The sequence below is a fragment of the Bison bison genome, unplaced genomic scaffold, assembly GCF_000754665.1.
Source record: "Bison bison bison isolate TAMUID 2011002044 unplaced genomic scaffold, Bison_UMD1.0 scf7180017864456, whole genome shotgun sequence".
Taxonomy (NCBI): Eukaryota; Metazoa; Chordata; class Mammalia; order Artiodactyla; family Bovidae; genus Bison; species Bison bison.
The window spans coordinates 29,640,151-29,658,801 of record NW_011495018.1 but is presented as its reverse complement, the minus strand read 5'-3'; the positions used below and the strand labels follow the sequence as shown (position 1 = coordinate 29,658,801).

General features: G+C 46.9%; 2 protein-coding genes across 3 annotated transcripts in view; one reads left to right on the top strand and one right to left on the bottom strand.

Annotated features, from left to right (window-relative positions):
• Positions 1–443, bottom strand: part of NDUFB8 (NADH dehydrogenase (ubiquinone) 1 beta subcomplex, 8, 19kDa) — a 5,941-nt gene extending 5,498 nt beyond the window's left edge. Inside the window, exon 1 of one of the 2 annotated variants that reach the window (XM_010859522.1) lies at positions 348–443. In XM_010859522.1, the coding sequence (XP_010857824.1) occupies positions 348–372 (25 nt within the window). In that variant the 5' untranslated portion in view covers positions 373–443. Of the gene's footprint in view, positions 1–256 lie in introns of both variants that reach the window. The other variant, XM_010859520.1, reaches the window with a different exon arrangement.
• A 2,206-nt stretch (positions 444–2,649) lies between these two features.
• HIF1AN (hypoxia inducible factor 1, alpha subunit inhibitor) lies at positions 2,650–15,223 on the top strand. Its single transcript, XM_010859519.1, has 8 exons — positions 2,650–2,840; positions 3,102–3,352; positions 6,065–6,213; positions 8,711–8,856; positions 9,647–9,753; positions 10,168–10,231; positions 10,460–10,570; positions 11,419–15,223. The coding sequence occupies exons 1-8, from the start codon at positions 2,664–2,666 to the stop codon at positions 11,461–11,463; spliced, it is 1,050 nt and encodes a 349-aa protein (XP_010857821.1). The 5' UTR covers positions 2,650–2,663; the 3' UTR covers positions 11,464–15,223.
• Positions 15,224–18,651: the final 3,428 nt, after the last annotated feature.

Below are 18,651 nucleotides of genomic sequence, written 5' to 3'. Positions count from 1 at the left end.
GCGGGAGGGCAGACGAGGGCGGGTCAGAAGCGCCCTCTTTTTTCCTGCCACTCTAAAGGCTTCAGGCTTCAAGGTCAGAGCCCGAGGCTTCGAGGGACCAGCAGACCTTCCTTCTGTTTTTGTGGATATCCCACCTCCGCCCTACCCCGGACTCGGCGGCCGTGGTACCCCACCAAATCCACCCTGCGCCGAACACAATAAACCTCAGGCACTCCCCCCTCCCACCCACACTGAGGCCTCGACCGTTCTAGCGGACCTGTCCGTGCACCCAGCGGCACCACGTTTCGGGCTGCCTTTTGCAGCCATCGGACTCCCAGGACCCCCGCCCTGGCCGCCGCCATCTTCACCTTCTTTCAGTTTCACCCCGCACATGCGCAAAGACCTTGTCACGGCGGCTGAGCCGGGCCAAACGCGATTAGGGAGAAAAGTGCTAAAGGTTCACTAAGGGCGGGGCTTAAACGGTGCTGGGAAGCCAGACGGAAGGTCCGCGGATCTGTAGAGGCTGAGAGGCAGGGAGGAAAGGACAGAAAAACAAGCGGGTCACTGCTTTGACATTTCTGATTGTTGAGTCCCTTTTCTCCCTCTGCTGACTCAGATGCATCCCGGAATAGCGGGCACTCGGAATCTGAGTATCTTGGGTGGACAGCTGACTCGCCTTCCCCCTGGACCTGTATAAATAAAATGAGCCTGTTTAATCTCATTTTTAGGGCTTCCCTTATAGCTCAGTCAGTAAAGAATCTGCCTGCAATAAAGGAGACTCGGGTTCGATTCCTGGGTCCGGAAGATCCGCTGGAGAAGGAAATGGCCACCCACTCCAGCGTTACTGCCCGGAGAATCCCATGGACAGAGGAGCCTGGCAGGCTACAGTCCATGGGGTCACAAGAGTCGGACACGACTTAGCGACTAAAGAGAGAGAATCTCTTCTCTGACTGCTTGCCTTGTTCCTCTCCTTCAGTGGCACTTCCTCTTTACATATTCAAACGTGATCATTCTTCAAATTTAGTGCTTGGTTTTGTTTGTTCATGTTTTGTTTTCCACATTAATTTTTCCTTCAGTTAGAGTAATTTTTTTCTTCACTTAGAGGCACGATGCAACACATAAATTGGCCACAAACCGGTTGTTTTGTTTCAGCCGCGCGGCTGGGGGAATCCCAATTTCTCGACTGGGGACTGAATCCGCACCCTTGGCCTTGAAAATCGAGAAGTCCCAACCACTGGACCACCAGGGAATTACCCCCCGCCCCACAAACGGTTCTTCAGTTTCAGTCCCGTGTTTACATCCGAATGTCTCAGTTACCTCAACCCAACAAATATAAAATCAGTCCTATTATTTGAACCCGCCTCAGATTTACTACGGAGAAGGCGATGGCACCCCACTCCAGTACTCTTGCCTGGAAAATCCCATGGACGGAGGAGCATGGTAGGCTGCAGTTCATAGGGTCGCGAAGAGTCGGACACGACTGATCGACTTCCCTTTCACTTTTCGCTTTCATGCATCGGAGAAGGAAATGGCAACCCACTCCAGTGTTCTTGCCTGGAGAATCCCAGGGACAGGGGAGCCTGGTGGGCTGCCGTCTATGGGGTCACACAGAGTCGGACACGTCTGAAGCGACTTAGCAGCAGCAGCAGCAGCCCAACAAAAGAATGGGAGGGGCATTATTGTTCGAATATGAATGTTTTTATTTACACAAGTATGATTTGCATAATTTACAGTATATACATGCACATATTTCCAGGAACTTTTAGGGTGATTACTGTTTTGGAGTAGAATCCATTATTATAGACATTCGCAAATATATATCAGAGCAATAAAAATTGATACATACTCTTCAGTATATGAAATTTGGGGGAGAATTATAGCAACTTGCCTTCTTGCAAATGAGCAACTAATTGATGTTCAGAATGGTGGGATGACATCTGCACTCGATCAACAGCAAACCCTGATCTAATTCAGTCGAGAAACAGAGTTGGACTAAGAAAAAAATGCCTTTTAAGTAGGTGAGATAGCAGAGAAATCAAATGGTGCCAAGCAAAAAAAAAAGAAAAAGAGAAAACGCCTTTGATTTCGGAATTCAAGTTGCCATATATTTTTTTGCAGAGGACTTCAGATGAAACTTTGCTCAACATCTATGTATTGGACAACTGCTTTTCCTTCTGACTTCCTTAGGTGGGTCAATTTTGTGTCTCTCCCCATCTGTTAGGGTAAAATTTAATGCCTCACCAGAGGATGAGATGGTTGGATGGCATCACCGACTCGATGGACGTGAGTCTGAGTGAACTCTGGGAGTTGGTGATGGACAGGGAGGCCTGGCGTGCTGCGATTCATGGGGTCACAAAGAGTCGGACACGACTGAGCGACTGAACTGAACTGAAACTTGCCTTCTTCTTTGCCTGTTGTGTAGGCCTGGACGCACTGAGCAATAATATTTTATGAACTGGTTAGCCCAAATGATTACCCGTGCTCAGTGAAGTAATTGTCTAGTCCTAGGTCTACAGTGTAGAGCTATCGGTTACCATTAGGAGGCACTCCCCAAGGGCTCGGGCCGGCGTTCTTAGTGTCTCTGGGCCGCTCACTCTTGCCGCCTATCTCTATGGTTTCCGTTGTATTTTTCTCCGGAATAGGCGCAGCTTCCGCTTCCGGTGGGGCCGTCCCTAGCGGTAGAGATGGCGGCGACTGCAACGGAGGCCGCGTCCTCGGCCTCTGCAGAACCCCGGGAAGAGGCTGAAGGCCCTGGCCCCGCCTGGGATGAGTCCCAACTGCGCAGTTACACCTTCCCGACCCGGCCCATCCCGCGTCTGAGTCAAAGCGACCCCCGGGCGGAGGAGCTTATCGAGAATGAGGTAGGGGGCGGAGCCGCTTTCGAAGTTGGAGGGGGAAGGGACCAGGTTGGGAGGAGAGGTCAAAGGCGAGTGGTGGTAGAAGGGAGGGACCCGCTGGGCTGTGGACAAGGGCCTAAGCGGGGATGGAGAGGGAAGCAAGGAGAAATGGAACTTGCGGGGTTCATGCTAGTTAACAGAAGTTATTTTGAAGTTGGAAAATAATTGTAATCTTGGGACAAGAACCCACCAGCTCCTTGGGACAACTTGATTTTTTCCATTTAGGAGCCTGTGGTGCTGACGGACACAAATCTTGTGTATCCTGCACTAAAATGGGACCTTGAATACCTGCAAGAAAATATTGGCAACGGTGACTTCTCCGTGTACAGTGCCAGCACCCACAAGTTCTTGTACTATGATGAGAAGAAGATGGCTAATTTCCAGAACTTTAAGCCAAGGTCCAACAGGGAAGAAATGAAATTTCATGAGTTTGTTGAGAAACTGCAGGATATACAGCAGCGAGGTGGTGAAGAGAGGTAAGTTCCAAGATCATGGCTTTTTCTATTGAATCTAGGGCATCCATTTTTCTTTCCTGTATTTATTTGGGGCTGAATTTTTTAGCTTGAGGGATGATGGAATGACTAGACTTGAAGTGTGACTTTCAAATTTGTTGTTTTCATAAAGTGAGAGTCACACTTGCCTAGCAGAGTCTGGTAGGTGAATGAAATGAGTGGAGGTTTGGGTGAAAGCTATGATGAAGCTGAAGGCATATGCCCTGTTCAGAGTGAGTAGTCATTACTTAACTCTTGTTTCCATTTTGGAGTGCAGCCCCAGGGTTGCCAGAGAGTCTGATCCCACCCCTCCCTGCCCCACTCCAGCCCCGAGAAGCTAGAAATCAGGATTTCCATTTTAAAACATTTTTAAGCTTTAAGTGTGGGCAGCTAATTCAAATTTTTTAAAATGCTGCCAGAGGCCAGTTTAAAACATCAGTGAATTTCCTGAGACTGCAGGTTTGCAGCCTTTGTCCTAAAATATTTGAATGGGGGCAGCACAGGCTGAAAAGTTGAATAGGTGAGGGTAGGGAGAATATTGATGTTCTGCATTGTATTGACAATAGCAAACACAGGACACCCACACACATAGGGGAGTGACTTACCTCTCCCTTTTAACTCTCTTTATGAGGACCTTCTCTTACGTAGTTCTCAGACAGCATCCAGTCCTGCTTTAACTTTGCTCCTGGGGAATTGCTGTCACTGAGTACTTGATGGTGACTGACTATCTCCATCTCACATTTGGTGCCCAACCCTGGGCTTTTCTTCAGTTTCCAGCCCCATTTGTCTTTCAGACTCTGTTAGCAGTATGTGGCAGAGTGAAAGGATTTGAAATACCCACCTCCTTCCCCTCCCCCCCCTTTTTTGTTTTCCTAACTCTTAGCTATTGTCATAATGTTGGGACTTTTACCAAAAGAGTTTCCAGAATCTGAACTACAATAGATTCGTTCTTTATGTCTTATAGAGACTGTTGCAGTTGAATCCGTTCGTGCATTAATGTCCTCAAATTTACCACAGTGTGCACTGATGCACACACAAACACACACACACAACCAACATTGAGAAGAAAGATTGATTTGAATGATGCTGGTGGAGTGTAAATCTGTTGGGTGAACATATGCTCTAGAATGAGCTTGAGATAAGATATGAGTCTTTTGATTTCCCAGTCATTTTAAGGTTCTTGTTTCCCACAGTGAGAACATTTTGCCTAAATGTGAGCTAGGAGTGTAGTCTGTACCTTATGGATGACTTAAGGAAAATTTCTTTACTGTTTGCAGATTTTTCCCTACAGGCTGACTTTAGCACCAACTAACCCCATTGTATAATGATACAGGTTGTTATGATTCTGAGGTAAAGGGATCCTCTTTGAGCTGTTTTGAGTATTTACTGTTAAGGTTTCAGAGGAATTGTTTAGATTCCTGTTTGGGAAGTGTTTCTGACTCTTTGAGAGTTACTTGAGAAATATTTGTATGAATATACGTACTTCATAATCTCTGGGGAGCATTCCAAGGTTGTATTCAAGTCCTGAGGGTTCCATGTCCCCACACAGGTAGCTCTCTTCAAGTTAGCAAGATTTTTAATTAGGGTTGCTTTAAACATCATGGTTATCATCAGGCACTGAGATACCTTTGAGCCTTTTGAAATAATGTTCTCAGCACCATTACTTTTTTTCCTTCATGTTTGCCGCCTAAATAATATTTCTTTGGGGACTTGAGCAACTGTGTTTGGGTTTTCATATGTATTAAGTAACTTCTTACCTTCCTCAGGCGTCTTAGGGGCCCTGAGTCTGCAGAAAGCTTAGTGAGGTTTCTTCCTTCAGCTCCAGATGGCTGCTATAGATAGGTGGCTGAATCAGTTAAGATAAACTAGGCTTCATTCCAGGACTCAGCAATGTGAAGCAACAAAGGTTTATTTTTCACACATGCTACATGTCCATCTCAGGTCACCTGGAGGCTCTGCTCTTAGGTCATCTTTTCCACTTTGGGACCTAGATCGCTCCAGCAGTTGCTATCTGAAACTTTGCAGTTGCTGTGGCAGAGGGAAAGTAATGTGGTGGTAATGTGTACTGGTTCTTAAAGTTTGGAAGCAGCACCAGTCACTTCTGTGGACAGCTTGGTGGCCAAAGAAGTTAAATAAGGAAGCCTTACTTGAAGGAGGTGCAGAAGAATAACTCTCACAAGGAGGGAATACGATCTGCCACAATGGCTGTTGGAGGCCAAAGGAGACCTCTCAGGCCCTGAGAGTTTCTGGAACAGGCTGAATCATTATTCTAGGGTTCCTAGTGGGCTGCCATCTCTGGGGTTACACAGAGTTGGACACGACTGAAGCCACTTAGCAGCAGTAGCACCAGCAGCATGGGTAGGCTTTGAGGAATCTATGAAATTAAATGAAAGTTCGGTGTATGAGCATTTTTATGGGGAACCTCCCTTGGGTACTTTTTTCCCCTCTTAGATTCATGAAAGATTCATAATGTGACCCAGAAAAGCCAAGAATCACTTCTTTAAAATACAAAATTTGATGTTGAACAGAGCTCAAAGAAGGATAGGAGAGGATTCAGCTCTGTGAGAGTCCCATGACTGCAGCTGTTTTTGTTAGAAATGTTGGTGTGGGCTTGGGTTTGAATTTCCAGGTGTAGGGAGGCCATGCCACAGACAGTGTGTACATGCACTAATCGGATTTTCTTTTTGGGGAACATAGGTTGTATCTACAGCAAACACTCAATGATACTGTGGGCAGGAAGATTGTCATGGACTTCTTGGGTTTTAACTGGAACTGGATTAATAAGCAACAGGGAAAGCGTGGCTGGGGGCAGCTGACCTCTAACCTGCTGCTTATCGGCATGGAAGGTAAGAAATCTTTCAGAAAGCAGCACGACTTGGGGTCACATGAACTGATTTCTAATCCTTTCCCACCACTTACTCGATCCATGACTTTAAACAAGTCATGTAACTTTCTTAAGCCTCAGTCTCCTCATTTGTAAAACAGACACGGTAATACCTTAAAATTGACTATGAAGGTTCAATGAGATTAATATATGTTACATGTTTAAAATAGCTTCAGGTACTCTAAAAAGAAAGTTCCCTTTTCCCTTCTTCAGCTGCTTTGTGAATACATATACTCAGTTACTGGAGATCTCTCTAAAATTCTGCTGTTTTCTGTTGGATATGTCTGCAGATTTTTATCCTAGTAGAAGAAAAATATTTTTCCAATATAAATTGAACTTATCTTTTGAACAGATAATATATTTTTGGGGTTAAATTCAAAAGGTATAAATAGGTATGTAGTAATAAATCTCTCTTACACTCCAGTTTCCCAGCCTCTCAGTTTCCATCCCTCCCTGGAGGCACCAAATGTTGTTAGCTGCTTCTGTATCCTGCTAGAGGATTTTACACGTATATAAGCAAATACTTGAATACTTACTTTTTTTTTTTAATTAAAAAGAGACACCTTTAAACTCCAGTGAGGAAAAAGAAAGCTACTTACCAACCAGGGTCATTGTGTCAATTCTGTCACTAGCTCAGTGCCGGCTCCTAGTAGAGGTCCTTAGTAAATGGTGAGTAAATTGAGTTGAACAAGGAAGCAGAGTAATGACTCATTATCAGTCACCACCAGGCTCTGGAGTCTCTTCTTCCCCTTTGATTGTCTTTTCTCCAGATTTGTATCTTTTACCACTAGTATTAATGAAAGCTTCTAGTATTGCAGCTAATGAATTGTCCCTTAGCCTGCCCCTTTGAAGCCAACTCTTGGTTGACCTACCAGGAGCCAGTTCTTGTTTACTTGACTCTGAATTTGTATGTTGCCTTTCTATCCTGTAGTAGAGGGCAAGGAAGTAGATCCAGCAGGCAGAGACGAGAGAACAAGTCGTCTTCAGGGATGCACATGGACTCTGCACCTAGTAAAGTGGCTGTCTTGGCCCACTCAGGCAGACTGGGGAATGTTTTCTAAACTCCATGCCTTGCAGAGGGCCTTTGAGCTCTTAAGGACTGTGCAGAGAAACAGTGGGGCTCTTTATAACTGTCAGATGCAGCCCCAGTTATAAAGAGGAGCATGCATACACAAGGGCAGATAATTCAAGATGGCATTTTAGATAATTTGCATTATTCGGTGTACACAACACTCTTCAGGAATTTGTTATGCTCCCCCTGCCCCCACGAGAATCAACAGCTCCAGTGTTGATCTAAAGAAGTGTTGCAGTCCAACAGGTGTGTTGAAGTGGGAGCAAAGGTTGAGAATCTTTGAGCTCCAGAAAGTGTTAGTCACTCAGTTGTGTCCGACTCTTTGCAACCCTATGGGCAGTAGCCCACCAGGTTCCTCTATCCGTGGAATTCTTCAAGCAAAATTACTGGAGTGGGTAGCCATCCCCTTCTCCAGGGGATTTTCCTGACCTAGGGATTGAACCCGCGTCTTCTGCATTGCAGGCAGATTCTTTACTGTCTAAGCCACCAGGAAAATCCCTGGTGAGCTCCAGAAGAGCTACCCAAAGTAAGTACATATATACAACTTAAAATGACTGGTTAACTGCATCAAAGAAGAGCATGCATGCATTGCTGATACCATCATTTCAACTGTTTCTAACTCTTCCTCATGTTTCCCTTGAGTTTGTGCCATTGTCAAGAGTTCAAGTGCAAGTTCTCACTAGCTGTCTGAAAGTAGACCATCCCTGTGAAACCTTCTATAAGCCAAGATGATGTAAAACAAAGAAGCAGTTATCCTAGCGCACATCTTGCTAACGGATGCACAAAGTAAATAGAGAGAAAGCACAGATGCTCACACAATCAGAGCTGTCGTGGCTTGATGCTGAGTGTAGTTTCTAGGGGAGGAGGTTGGCAGTGCTACTCTTACTGCTCGTGCTCACTGCCTCTGTAATGGCTCACTCCAGAGCAAACTCTGAGTGATACTTCTTCCTTTTTCTTTGTAAAAATGAAAATTCTCTTTGAATTTCTTTCAGTTAGCAAAATAGGTGTAAATATAGGTCTCCTGTAAAAGCAAAGTGATATAAAGCGAACTTCTGAAAAGCAGGGCATAGCTGTATGGAGTGTATTTTGTCATGCTTGTATCATTTTGATGTGCAGTTGTATACAGTAAGGGCAGCAGCTGTCATATAAGGAAGTCTATTCTGCTGATTGATGGTGAACCCTTAGCCAGCGATGTTTGCTACCAGACCTATCACCTATTAAAAGTGTAACACCTAATTGAATGAGAGTTGTGATTATAGTCTCCCTGATTTTGATTTGGACCCTTTTGCTGAGGGGGCAGACTAGGTTTCTCTGTAACACTGAAGCCTGTGTTCCATCCTGTGCAGTAGAGCTACTGTCTTGAATAAGAATGTCTTTTTTCCTACAGGAAATGTGACACCTGCTCACTATGATGAGCAACAGAACTTCTTTGCTCAGATAAAAGGCCACAAGCGATGCATTTTGTTCCCTCCGGATCAGTTTGAGTGCCTCTACCCGTATCCTGTTCACCATCCCTGTGACAGACAGAGCCAGGTGAGCTTGCGTGATCCGAGGAGGGTATAGAACTCCTTAGAGATCCAAGATGGGCATGGGTCCCCCTTCTCTGTGGCAGTATGCCAGGTTTGGATAAACTCAGAGGACAGTTTCACAATGTAGCTTACGTATTCCTGGCCCCTGTGGTGGTCCCCAGATGGTCCGGGCAAAGCCCTCACTGATGCTGGTGGGCTCTAGTTATTCTATTTGATTGGATTATAAATTCATGAAACAAAATGTGTATGTCTCCATTAGATTTTATGATTGTTTACTTTTGTCACAGATGCTACTTTTTGATAAAGAAAAGGATGAATAGAATTGAGATATGTCACTTAAGGTCTTTTCTGGATCTCAGTGAGGTATGTAGTTGACTTTGTGGCCAACCAGAGAGCTCCTCTTCTTCCTTGAGGAGAAAGCTGCTTAGCTGCCTTGTGTAGGAGTCTTTGCTGGTTCGAATATGTGTTTGGGAGAAAGTTTCTGAAAGTTTGGCTGAAAGATGAGTCCTAATTCCTCAAATCTGCAGGCCATGAGTAGGTTTCTGACCTGTAAACCTCGATGATTGGCTTTTGACCTCAGGATCACGAGGCCTAGTATTCATTTAGCATTCAGCAGTGCCCATCTTCTTATGTCATTCTCTGGGAGAGTTTGCGTATGTTTAATGTGTGTTGTGTCTTTTGCTGGATTAAAAAAAATAATTCTCAAGACTTTTTAAGGGATCTTTCTTGATTACCAAAGTAACAGATAAAAATTTGGTGATTGACTGATTTTTTTTTCCTCTTGAACCTCTCAGGTGGACTTTGACAATCCTGACTACGAGAGGTTTCCCAATTTCCAGAACGTGGTTGGTTACGAAACAGTGGTTGGCCCCGGTGATGTTCTTTACATCCCAATGTACTGGTGAGGACGGGGCTAGACTGGGGGCTTCTGGGGAGCTTTCTTTCCCATTCCCTGGAAAGCCTTATCCATGTCACTTCTTTTGAGTTGTGGCAGGATTGGACTTAATGTGATGTACAGGAAGGTTGGCATATCCGGATGATGAGCGTACTTAACCCGGGGGAAATGATAACATTGTTTCTAGACAAGATAACAGTTCCTCTGGTCCAAAGAGGCCCCAGAGGCTTGAGGCTTGGCTCTTTGGTATTTGAAGACCAAACACCACTCCCTTTAGCTCCAGGATGTGTTTGATAGGATGAGTGTGAAGATAACTGTTTTCCTTATATAGGACAGCTATATAAGGACTTCCTAGTTTCAGAGGAACCATCCCTCTGAAAAGTACTGGTGGCAAACAGCAACCTGTTTGTTTTCTTGCAGGTGGCATCACATAGAGTCATTACTAAATGGGGGGATAACCATCACTGTGAACTTCTGGTATAAGGTGACTATGGTTTTTTGTTCTAGATGGGAGTGGGGTGAGGTAGGTGTGATGAATTATTTGGGGGTGGGGCAGGGAGGTTGGCTGTCTCTGGAAGTGATTGCCGGGTCTTTGGGGGAGATGAAGAGGGTTGGGGTTGAACTGGGTTTCTTAAGAGAGGATGGTGCTTGGTATAGTGCATGACACTGAAGCCTGCTAAAGACATTTCCTGAGCTGCTGCTTCCTTTGCAGGGGGCCCCAACTCCTAAGAGAATTGAATATCCTCTCAAAGCCCATCAGAAAGTGGCCATAATGAGAAACATTGAGAAGATGCTTGGAGAGGCCTTGGGGAACCCACAAGAGGTATGTGGCTGCCCCAAAGTGGTACTCCTGTGACTCTGGGCAGAGTGACCAGGGAAAGTCAGGGTTGGTGTCATGTTCTCTGTAGCTCGTCTGTTTCAGTATCTGTTGTCCTCTCTCTTCATAGAGGTTATGGATATGTTCAGAAAATTCTAATTTTTTGGTGAGAGCTGGGCTTGACTGGCAGATCAATTATAATCTGTTCCATGCTAGTAGTAATGTTCCTCATGGGGCTTGTGTGCCAGCTGGGGACCCCTGAGGGGATTCTTCTGGAACGGAAAGCGAGCAGTAAAGCATCTTCTCGCATGCTCCCAGCTGTGCCAAGGCTGCTCTAGGTAATGTTGAGACCTGCTTCCCACACAGGTGTGCCAGTGGCCCATTGCATAAATGGGGGAGATTTGTATTTGTGATGCTCTTTACCTCTGTCCTGTGGATAGCCTGTGCATCCATAGCACCTGTGGGGAGAGAGCACCAGCCCCAACTGCAAGTGATCCTTTCAGGATAAAGAAGCATTTAAGATTCTTAAGACACATTTACGAAACACGCAGATAGACACTCTGAGGTGTCTGTGGAGTGTTAGCTCCTCTGACCGTCTGTCTGTCAGTTTGGTGCTGCTTATGTGTATAGGGTGTTGTGATAGGGAAAGTAATCCAACATGGACCCAGAGGAGGGGACCATGCCCCAGAATACTGGGTTGACCTCCAAGAAGAGAGTTGATTAGAGGGTTTACAAGATTGAACGAAAGCCTTGTCCTTGCCCTTGGCTGGACGTTGATGTCTCCAGACACACCCCGTCCTGCTCTGGGGCTAGAGGACAGACAGTTCTGACTGGCTCCCCATGTCTTTCCACAGGTGGGGCCCTTGTTGAACACAATGATCAAGGGCCGATACAACTAGCCTGCCAGGAGTCAAGGCCTCCTGCCAGGTGACTGCTAGCCCGTCCACACCGCTTCATTGATGAGGACAGGAGACTCCAAGCGCTAGTATTGCACGCTGCACTTAATGGACTGGACTCTTGCCATGGCCCTGGAGGCAGGTGTTTGGGGCAAGGCAGGGTGGTTGGCACTCCACTCCCATTCGGAGGGACTTCTTACCCTTGCCTCTGTGCCCCAGCACCTTCCCTCTCTGCCCCCTAAAGTCCTGCATTCAGTGTGTGGAGTCCCCAGCTGCTGGTTGTCATCATGTCTGTGTGTTGGTCTGTCAACCTCGGGGTGTGTGTGCGTGTGTGTGCCTGCACACGCGTGTATGTGTTTCTTCCTCACTCCCTCCTTCTGGGTCAGGATGCCACTTCTGGCTCTCAGCTCTGTCTCCTGCAACCTCAGTGCCTCAGCCTGAGAGAGAGGAGATGCTCTCGGATGCCCCCACATCTGGGCTCCAGGGCCACAGCTGTCCTGTCCGTGAGGTCAGTCTGCCCCCTCCCAGTTTTTACAGAGTGAGGCTCTAGGCTGGTAGGAACACTACGGGACTCTAATGGGAGAGAGAGGGAGGGGGAGGCTTCCCTCTGAGCCTCAGTAGCTTCCTCGGAGAGCGAATTAGGCAGGGTTCCAACTTGGACCTTCAAGCTCAAGCCATACACAGAAAAGCACCTTGGGACAAAGGAACCAAGGATTGTGCAAAACGTCCAAATTACAGGAGTTTTTACATACAGCTGCTTTCTTTCAGCACCAGCTCTTGCTCTCTGTCCTGGGTGCCAGGGGAGTCCTCCAGCAGTGGCTTCTGTAGGTTCTAAGGGTGCAGGCCTCTTGGGGATATGTGTGTGTGCATGTGTCTACACTGGCCTGCCTCTCTGCTGACCAAGTTTCTACTGCTTAACCTTGTCCAGTGGAGCATGCAGCGGGAACTCCAAGGCAATACTGCCTGAGCTGGTCTAAAGCTTTTAAACTCATTTTTAGCCATTGGATGTTTGTCAGGCCTCACTGCAACAACCTGCCTGAGACCGACTGGCTAGAGCCTCCAGATCCTACGACCCTCCCTGCCCAGGCCAAGTCCTCGGCTACGTCTATGGAGCTTCCTGGCACAAGTAGACTAAGTGGGGTCAAGCTGAGGCAGCTCACTCACCACCTGTCATCCACCTCATGGCAAGGGCAGAAATGTAGCCTTGCCTCTTGAAGCCAGCACCTCTGCCAGACCCCACTGTAATGTTCCACAAACACCTTCAGAAGTCAGGGCAACTGGTGGAGCATGGAGTGGAATTCCTTTTCTGTTCATAGTTACTTGTGGGAACCACTCTCAGGGCTGCAGCTCACAGCTGGGTCACTGGGCACTGCACAACTCAAAGGGCTCGTGTGGTGAAAGTGGGGCCCTTGGAATCGGCAGTGTGGGAGCCCTGCGTCCTGTCGCCTCCACTCCCATCTCCACGCGCCTTCTCTCTGGAAGGAAAAAGGACTTGGAAGTCTCTGGGTTCATTTTTTTCCTTTTTTTTTTTTTTGCCAAAGGTTTACTTCCAGTGTCTGAGCTGTGGCTCTCACCCCCAGAGCTCAGTTTATAGTTAACAGCGCACTGATGGACTGAGAGGATGCGCGTGTGTGTGCATGAGCGCACCTGTGTGTATTCTGGGGTGGGGTGTTTATTTTTAGTACCCCATGCTGGGGTTCTCTGATGCAGTGTGGGTGTTCAAACACGGTACCTTCTAAAGTGTAGTTCTTTTAAATATAGCCAATGCTGGAAAATGTGACCGCAGTGGTCTCCATCCCTCCATCTCTTTTGGGAAAAAGGAACGCAGCAAAGAAAACAGGACAGAGGAAGGATAAATTGATCACATTCACATTTTGAAATACAGCACATTCTTTTCATTCTCCTCAGCATGTCTGCAGCCTTCCTGGCTCATTCCTCAAAGATGTGGGTGCTGGCTTGGTCCTCTCAGCTGATCGTCTCTGGGTGCTGTGCCCACCCATGTCTGACCAAGGTGGAGGGGCCTTCACAGGTTGGGTCCTGATTCTTGGGTAATACAACAGGGACCCCTGACTATTAAGACACCTAATGTCAAGTGCTTTTGTCTTTGTTCCTCACTGTCCTGCAAGGTAGGTATTTTCATTTTACAGCTCAAGAGTAAGTGATTGGTGGCAATCAGGATTCCAACCTAGTACTATTTGGCTACAAAGCCCCTGCTGTGCTTCTCTAGAAAACTGTTGATTCTCCTACTGTACCTCCTCTAAACTACAGGCCTTGCTCAGATCTCACCCACTGGGCAGTATCTAGTACAGACAGGCTTAGCCCAAAAGAATACAGCTCAGGGTAAAAGCTCTTCTGGGCTCCAGCAAACACTTCTTGGGGAAAATGCCAGGAAGCCATACTATGGAGTTAAAAGAGTTCTGAAATGAGTTACAGGGAAACAGTTCTGGATCCCATTGATGACGTGTATGTCCTTGAATAGGTCCGGTCACTTCTCCCAGCGTGCTTGTGCACGTGGAGCATTGAAGATCTAGGTCTGGAAGTTCACTGAGAACTGTAATTCATGTTCTGCTGCCTGCATTTTCCCTGATGAAAAGATTGAGGCCCTTCCCTTCACATAGCTAGGCTAGGGCTGTTCAGGCAAAAATTCTGCTTGTTGCAGAGGAAGCGTCTCTGCCCTATTGCTTAACACCTATCCTAACTAGCAGCATGAGGGCAGACACAAGAAGGAAAGGTGGGCGTTTGGGCTTGTATAGAGGTCAGCCATGTTGCATGCTCCTATTTTTAAACCAGCAGGTACAGAGGAAACTACTCTCTCGTGAAGTCTAATATTTGTTGGGGGGTTGGAGTTGGGGGATGGAGGAGGGGCTGTTCTGGGCATCAGTTGAGCAGATGCCCAGGATGCCTGGGGGAGACCAGCTTCTCCTACAAATCAGAGCTCTAAATTACAAGGTTTTTACCAACACGAACAGTTGGGGGAAGTCGTCTGCTCTCATTTGCGTAATGGTTTCTGTCACTGGTGATTAGACACAGGATGAAGGAAAACAAATTTGACAATTAGGAATGAGCAATCATTAATCTGAATCTGTTAGGAGACAGAGAGGGGAAGGATCCTTATCAATGGCCAACCCAATGTGACGAGACCCTCCCTCTGTCCCGCAGAGACTCTTGGGCCACATACCCTTTCATTGTTTCCTCCACAGGCTGAGCTGTTATTTCTTAACAAAGGCTGGGTGGGCCCCTTCCCCAGGCTGAGGTAGATACAGGAACAGACATCTAGAGCTGACAAGGAGTGTCAAAGAGTGTCAAATGCAAGCGATAGGGCAAAGAATAGCAATAGAATGGTTTTGACATGTGTTTCTTGTTTGTGGAAAATGTTTTTGTAATCAACACTACAGATACCCCACCTATGACAAGAATTTGTTAGATTCCAACACCGAAGGATGTGGAGAAAACCTGCTCTTTTATCCTCCCGGAGCCTCTCTAGTTGGAGAGGAAAGCACACGAAATACCCAGAGGTTATGAAGCCATGTGTCATGCACCCTGTGAGGACAAGATTAGAGGCTGTTGAGAGAGGAAGAAGATGAGTGGAGAGCAAAGCTCAACCTCCAGGCTCCTCCCGGTGCTTGGGCTCAAAAGGGAGCACGCTTCACCCTGGGCCTTCCCCCTCACATATCATTGCGGCTGTAGTTACGTGGAAGGCCCTGATGTGTGAGCAGGTGACGAGATGAACTAACAGGCTGAGTATTAAAGTGTGAAGAGCCCCTACTTGGATCTTATGTCTCCATGTCACCTTGTCTCTCATCCTTCTGATTCTTCGAAGATCATGGACAGTGTTTGCATCAGTTATTTCTCAGTTTTGTGACTTACATGTTGGTGGTTCCTTAGGTCAGAGGCTTCCTCAGGGATTGGAGGCAGGGATGGCAGAGTTGGTGGTTCATTGTCTCCTTAGATTGGGAACTTCCTGTGGATAGGACTGTCTCTCCCCTTGGTAACTTCCCTACCTCTGGGTCTTCTACCGTTCAAAATCCAATGCAGAGGTCAGTAGGACTCCGCAAAGAGGGGTCCTCAGTGGTCAGTTTTACCCAAACAAGTTGGATATAGGGATACACCTAAGAAATGCTTGTAGACTTCCAGACGCCCTGGCCTTTCTGCCCGTGTCATCTTCCCTTTTCCTGGTACCTCTGGTGCTTCCATCCAGCCCCAGCCCGCTTCTCTGGTATCCTCTCAAATTGCCTGCTCTAAAGAGAGATTCCAGCTTCCTTTTCCAGAGTACCCCTTCCCCCAGTTTCTCCTACTTGTCCTCTCCCTGCCTAGTCTCTGCAGCAGCCCCGTCACCAAGGTCCTTTTTGTAAACAGTCACTTTCGCAGGAGGTCCCTGGCTGAGGTGTTTGGATTGACTTTCTCTAGGGTCCCTTCATCTTCCGTTTCTGGTCTGCAGTAGTTTTGTGTACCTGTTGTGTACCTGCTCTGTTCTCTTGCCATCCAGTCCTTAGTCATGTCTGCACATCCTGGTTTGGCTTTGCTCACTCTGGGAGCCCTTTCTGCTAGTCTTCAGCCAGTTCCATTCAATCCTCATAGGGTTTAGGGTCCTCTTCAGAGCCCTGCCGAGCACTTTTGGTGTTATTCTGGGGGACAAAGCCTCACACGTGGGCAGCCTTGAGTCCCAAGGGCCTGTGGTTAGTGAGACCTCCAGTGAGGAGTGAGAGGAGGGAATCCAGAGTCATGGACAGTGGAGGACCAGTGAGAGAGATTGAGCAGGAGACTCCCCAGGAGTAGAGTCAGCTGAGCCTGGCAAGCCTGGAGGGAGGAACTGAAGTTTGTGCTTCTGTCTACATGCATTGGTGTGCCTCGGGGTCCGGCAGTTGAGGTTTGGTGGGTGTTCTGTGAATGTCCCCCGATTTCTCTCAGGTATCTTTGGTGATGCTCCGAGTCGCCAAATTGGCTCACTTCTGCGTTTCGGTGTTTGCTGAAAGGGAGAAGCACACTGAGTAGTCATGTGTTAGGAATGGAGGGTCTTAAACAAGAAAGACCCTGGAAGCCAGGGTAGCAGGAGACAGGGTTCCAGTGGTCAGCTTATATAACCAGACTGTCACTTCACTCCTCCAGGTGTTTAGTACAATAGCTGGTTAGAGGAATTTAAAAAAAAAATTGGGCCTTGCCTTCCCCATCTAAATCTGGTCTTCAGGTGATGTTTTAGGAAGGAGCATGTATCCTTTAACTTCCAGCGAGAAACAGCGTAACAATCTAGTGTAGCGTATAAAAGCATGGATTTGGGAATCAGATGTATTTGGTTCAGATCTCTAGTTCTGCTGCCTTCCGGATGGGCTGGATCTTATTGATTGAGTAGACCTTTGTGAGCCTCAAGTTTCCTCAACTATAATGATACCTGTGTAGGGAGAGGGAGTGGGTGTTGAAAATATCTACCTCAGGGCTGATGAATCGATGGATACAATGTTTGTAAAGCTTTAGCACAGGGCCTGGCAAGCACTTAATAAATGGCTGTGGTAGTTGTGGTTGTATTTTTTTAATGTGACTTATTCCGAAACTCAATTTTAGTGACACCTTCACTCAAGACAAGTGTAAGGAAGAATAAATTATGCTGGAGAAGTTCATATTGAGATGGGACAGACAGAAGAGCCTTGGTATCTTAAACCCACCTTGGAGGGAAACGGTAGAATCTGATGCCTTCTGCTTGGTCAGCCAGATTTTTCCTCTCTACACCAGCCCAGGGCTGGCGTGAGAATCTGTTAGGTGCAGGCTCCCCTTAGACTCTGAGGGCTGAAGGCAGCTGGATGAGTGTCCATTATACCCGAAGAAGCTATTGCCAACCTTATACCGTGAAACATGGCAGCAGCTAAGTCAGGCCCCCTCGGTGCAATGTTATTTCATGTATTTAACTTGATTATTCTAGGACAGAAGGGCATTCAGAAGAGAATTCAGAAAAAAAGACTGGGATCTTTACTAGCTACCATTTGTGGAGCCTCTGGAGCATTTCTGTTCCATACCCAGGGCCCATCTCTACCCACTTGTGCTCAGTTCATCGCAGCCATCAAGCAGGCAGTTGGTGTCACAGGACTGCAGAGGAGAAGCACCTGACAGGCTCAGGTGTTCACAGGCTTCCTGCAAGAAGTCACACAGTCTAAGCTGATTCATGGAAGACACCAGGGTTTGGGAGAAGTGAAAGGCTTAAGTTTCTCCTCTGGCTTCTCACTCTCCCAGTTCCCAAAGCAAACACTCTCTTCTTCCATGTTTAAGTGTTTTAGGAATCACTTCTAGGAAGGAGCTAGACAGTGGACCCCCAAAAGAAGAAAACCCTTTGGTTGGCCAGAGAAACCTTTGAAAATCGTTTTGGTTGTCAGCCCAGGTTTGTCCTGGAGTGCAAATGGATTTGACTTGCTCAGTTGTAACCCCATCACTGCCTTCTCAGAAAGACTGCATTCTGGCCTTTGGAGTTACACTCTGCCTCTCTGCCCAGAAGAGATGCTGGATCCAGTACTTGAGCATCAGCCCGAGATGTACTCTGATTGCCTGGAATGCTCAGTCTTCCAACTGAATACCCATTTATCTCTTAGGTTCTGCCTTCACCCCCTGCCACTCCCCTCCTCCCCACTGTGAGCCACTCATATCCCTATGCAACTGACCCTGGCTTCCAGCCCTGTGGGTGAAGAAGACCTCTCTAGCAGGTGCCAAGCCATCTTTGGACTGCAGGCCATTCTGTAGTCACTTTGCAGTCACATCTAGATGTCTTTCACCCTGTACCTTGGCACCCTTTTCTTTGGCCACAGAAAATGTTGCTGTGTTTTTTTTTCAGTTTGCTTGAAACTTACTTGGTCGTTGAGATCAGTCCTGCCCTTCAGGAAAGCTCTACTACTTATTTCCAAATCCAAGCTACTTCTGAGCCAGGTTCTGTTACCTCTTGAATGTGTAGTGAATGGTGCAGTATAGGGTCATGGTTGAGAATGAGGACTTGGCATATTTGGCTTTGAATCCTAGGTCTGGTATCTTATGTGACCTTGAGCAAAGGACACTGCCTGAAACTTCATATATATGGGTATAAATTACCTACCTTGTCAGGGTTACATGAAATCACGTATGTAAAGAAAGGCTCAGGAGGGTGAATGTTCCATAGCTCAGACTCATCTGTCATTGGACCCAGCCTTGTCTCTCAAGGCCTTTATTTCTCTTCCCATC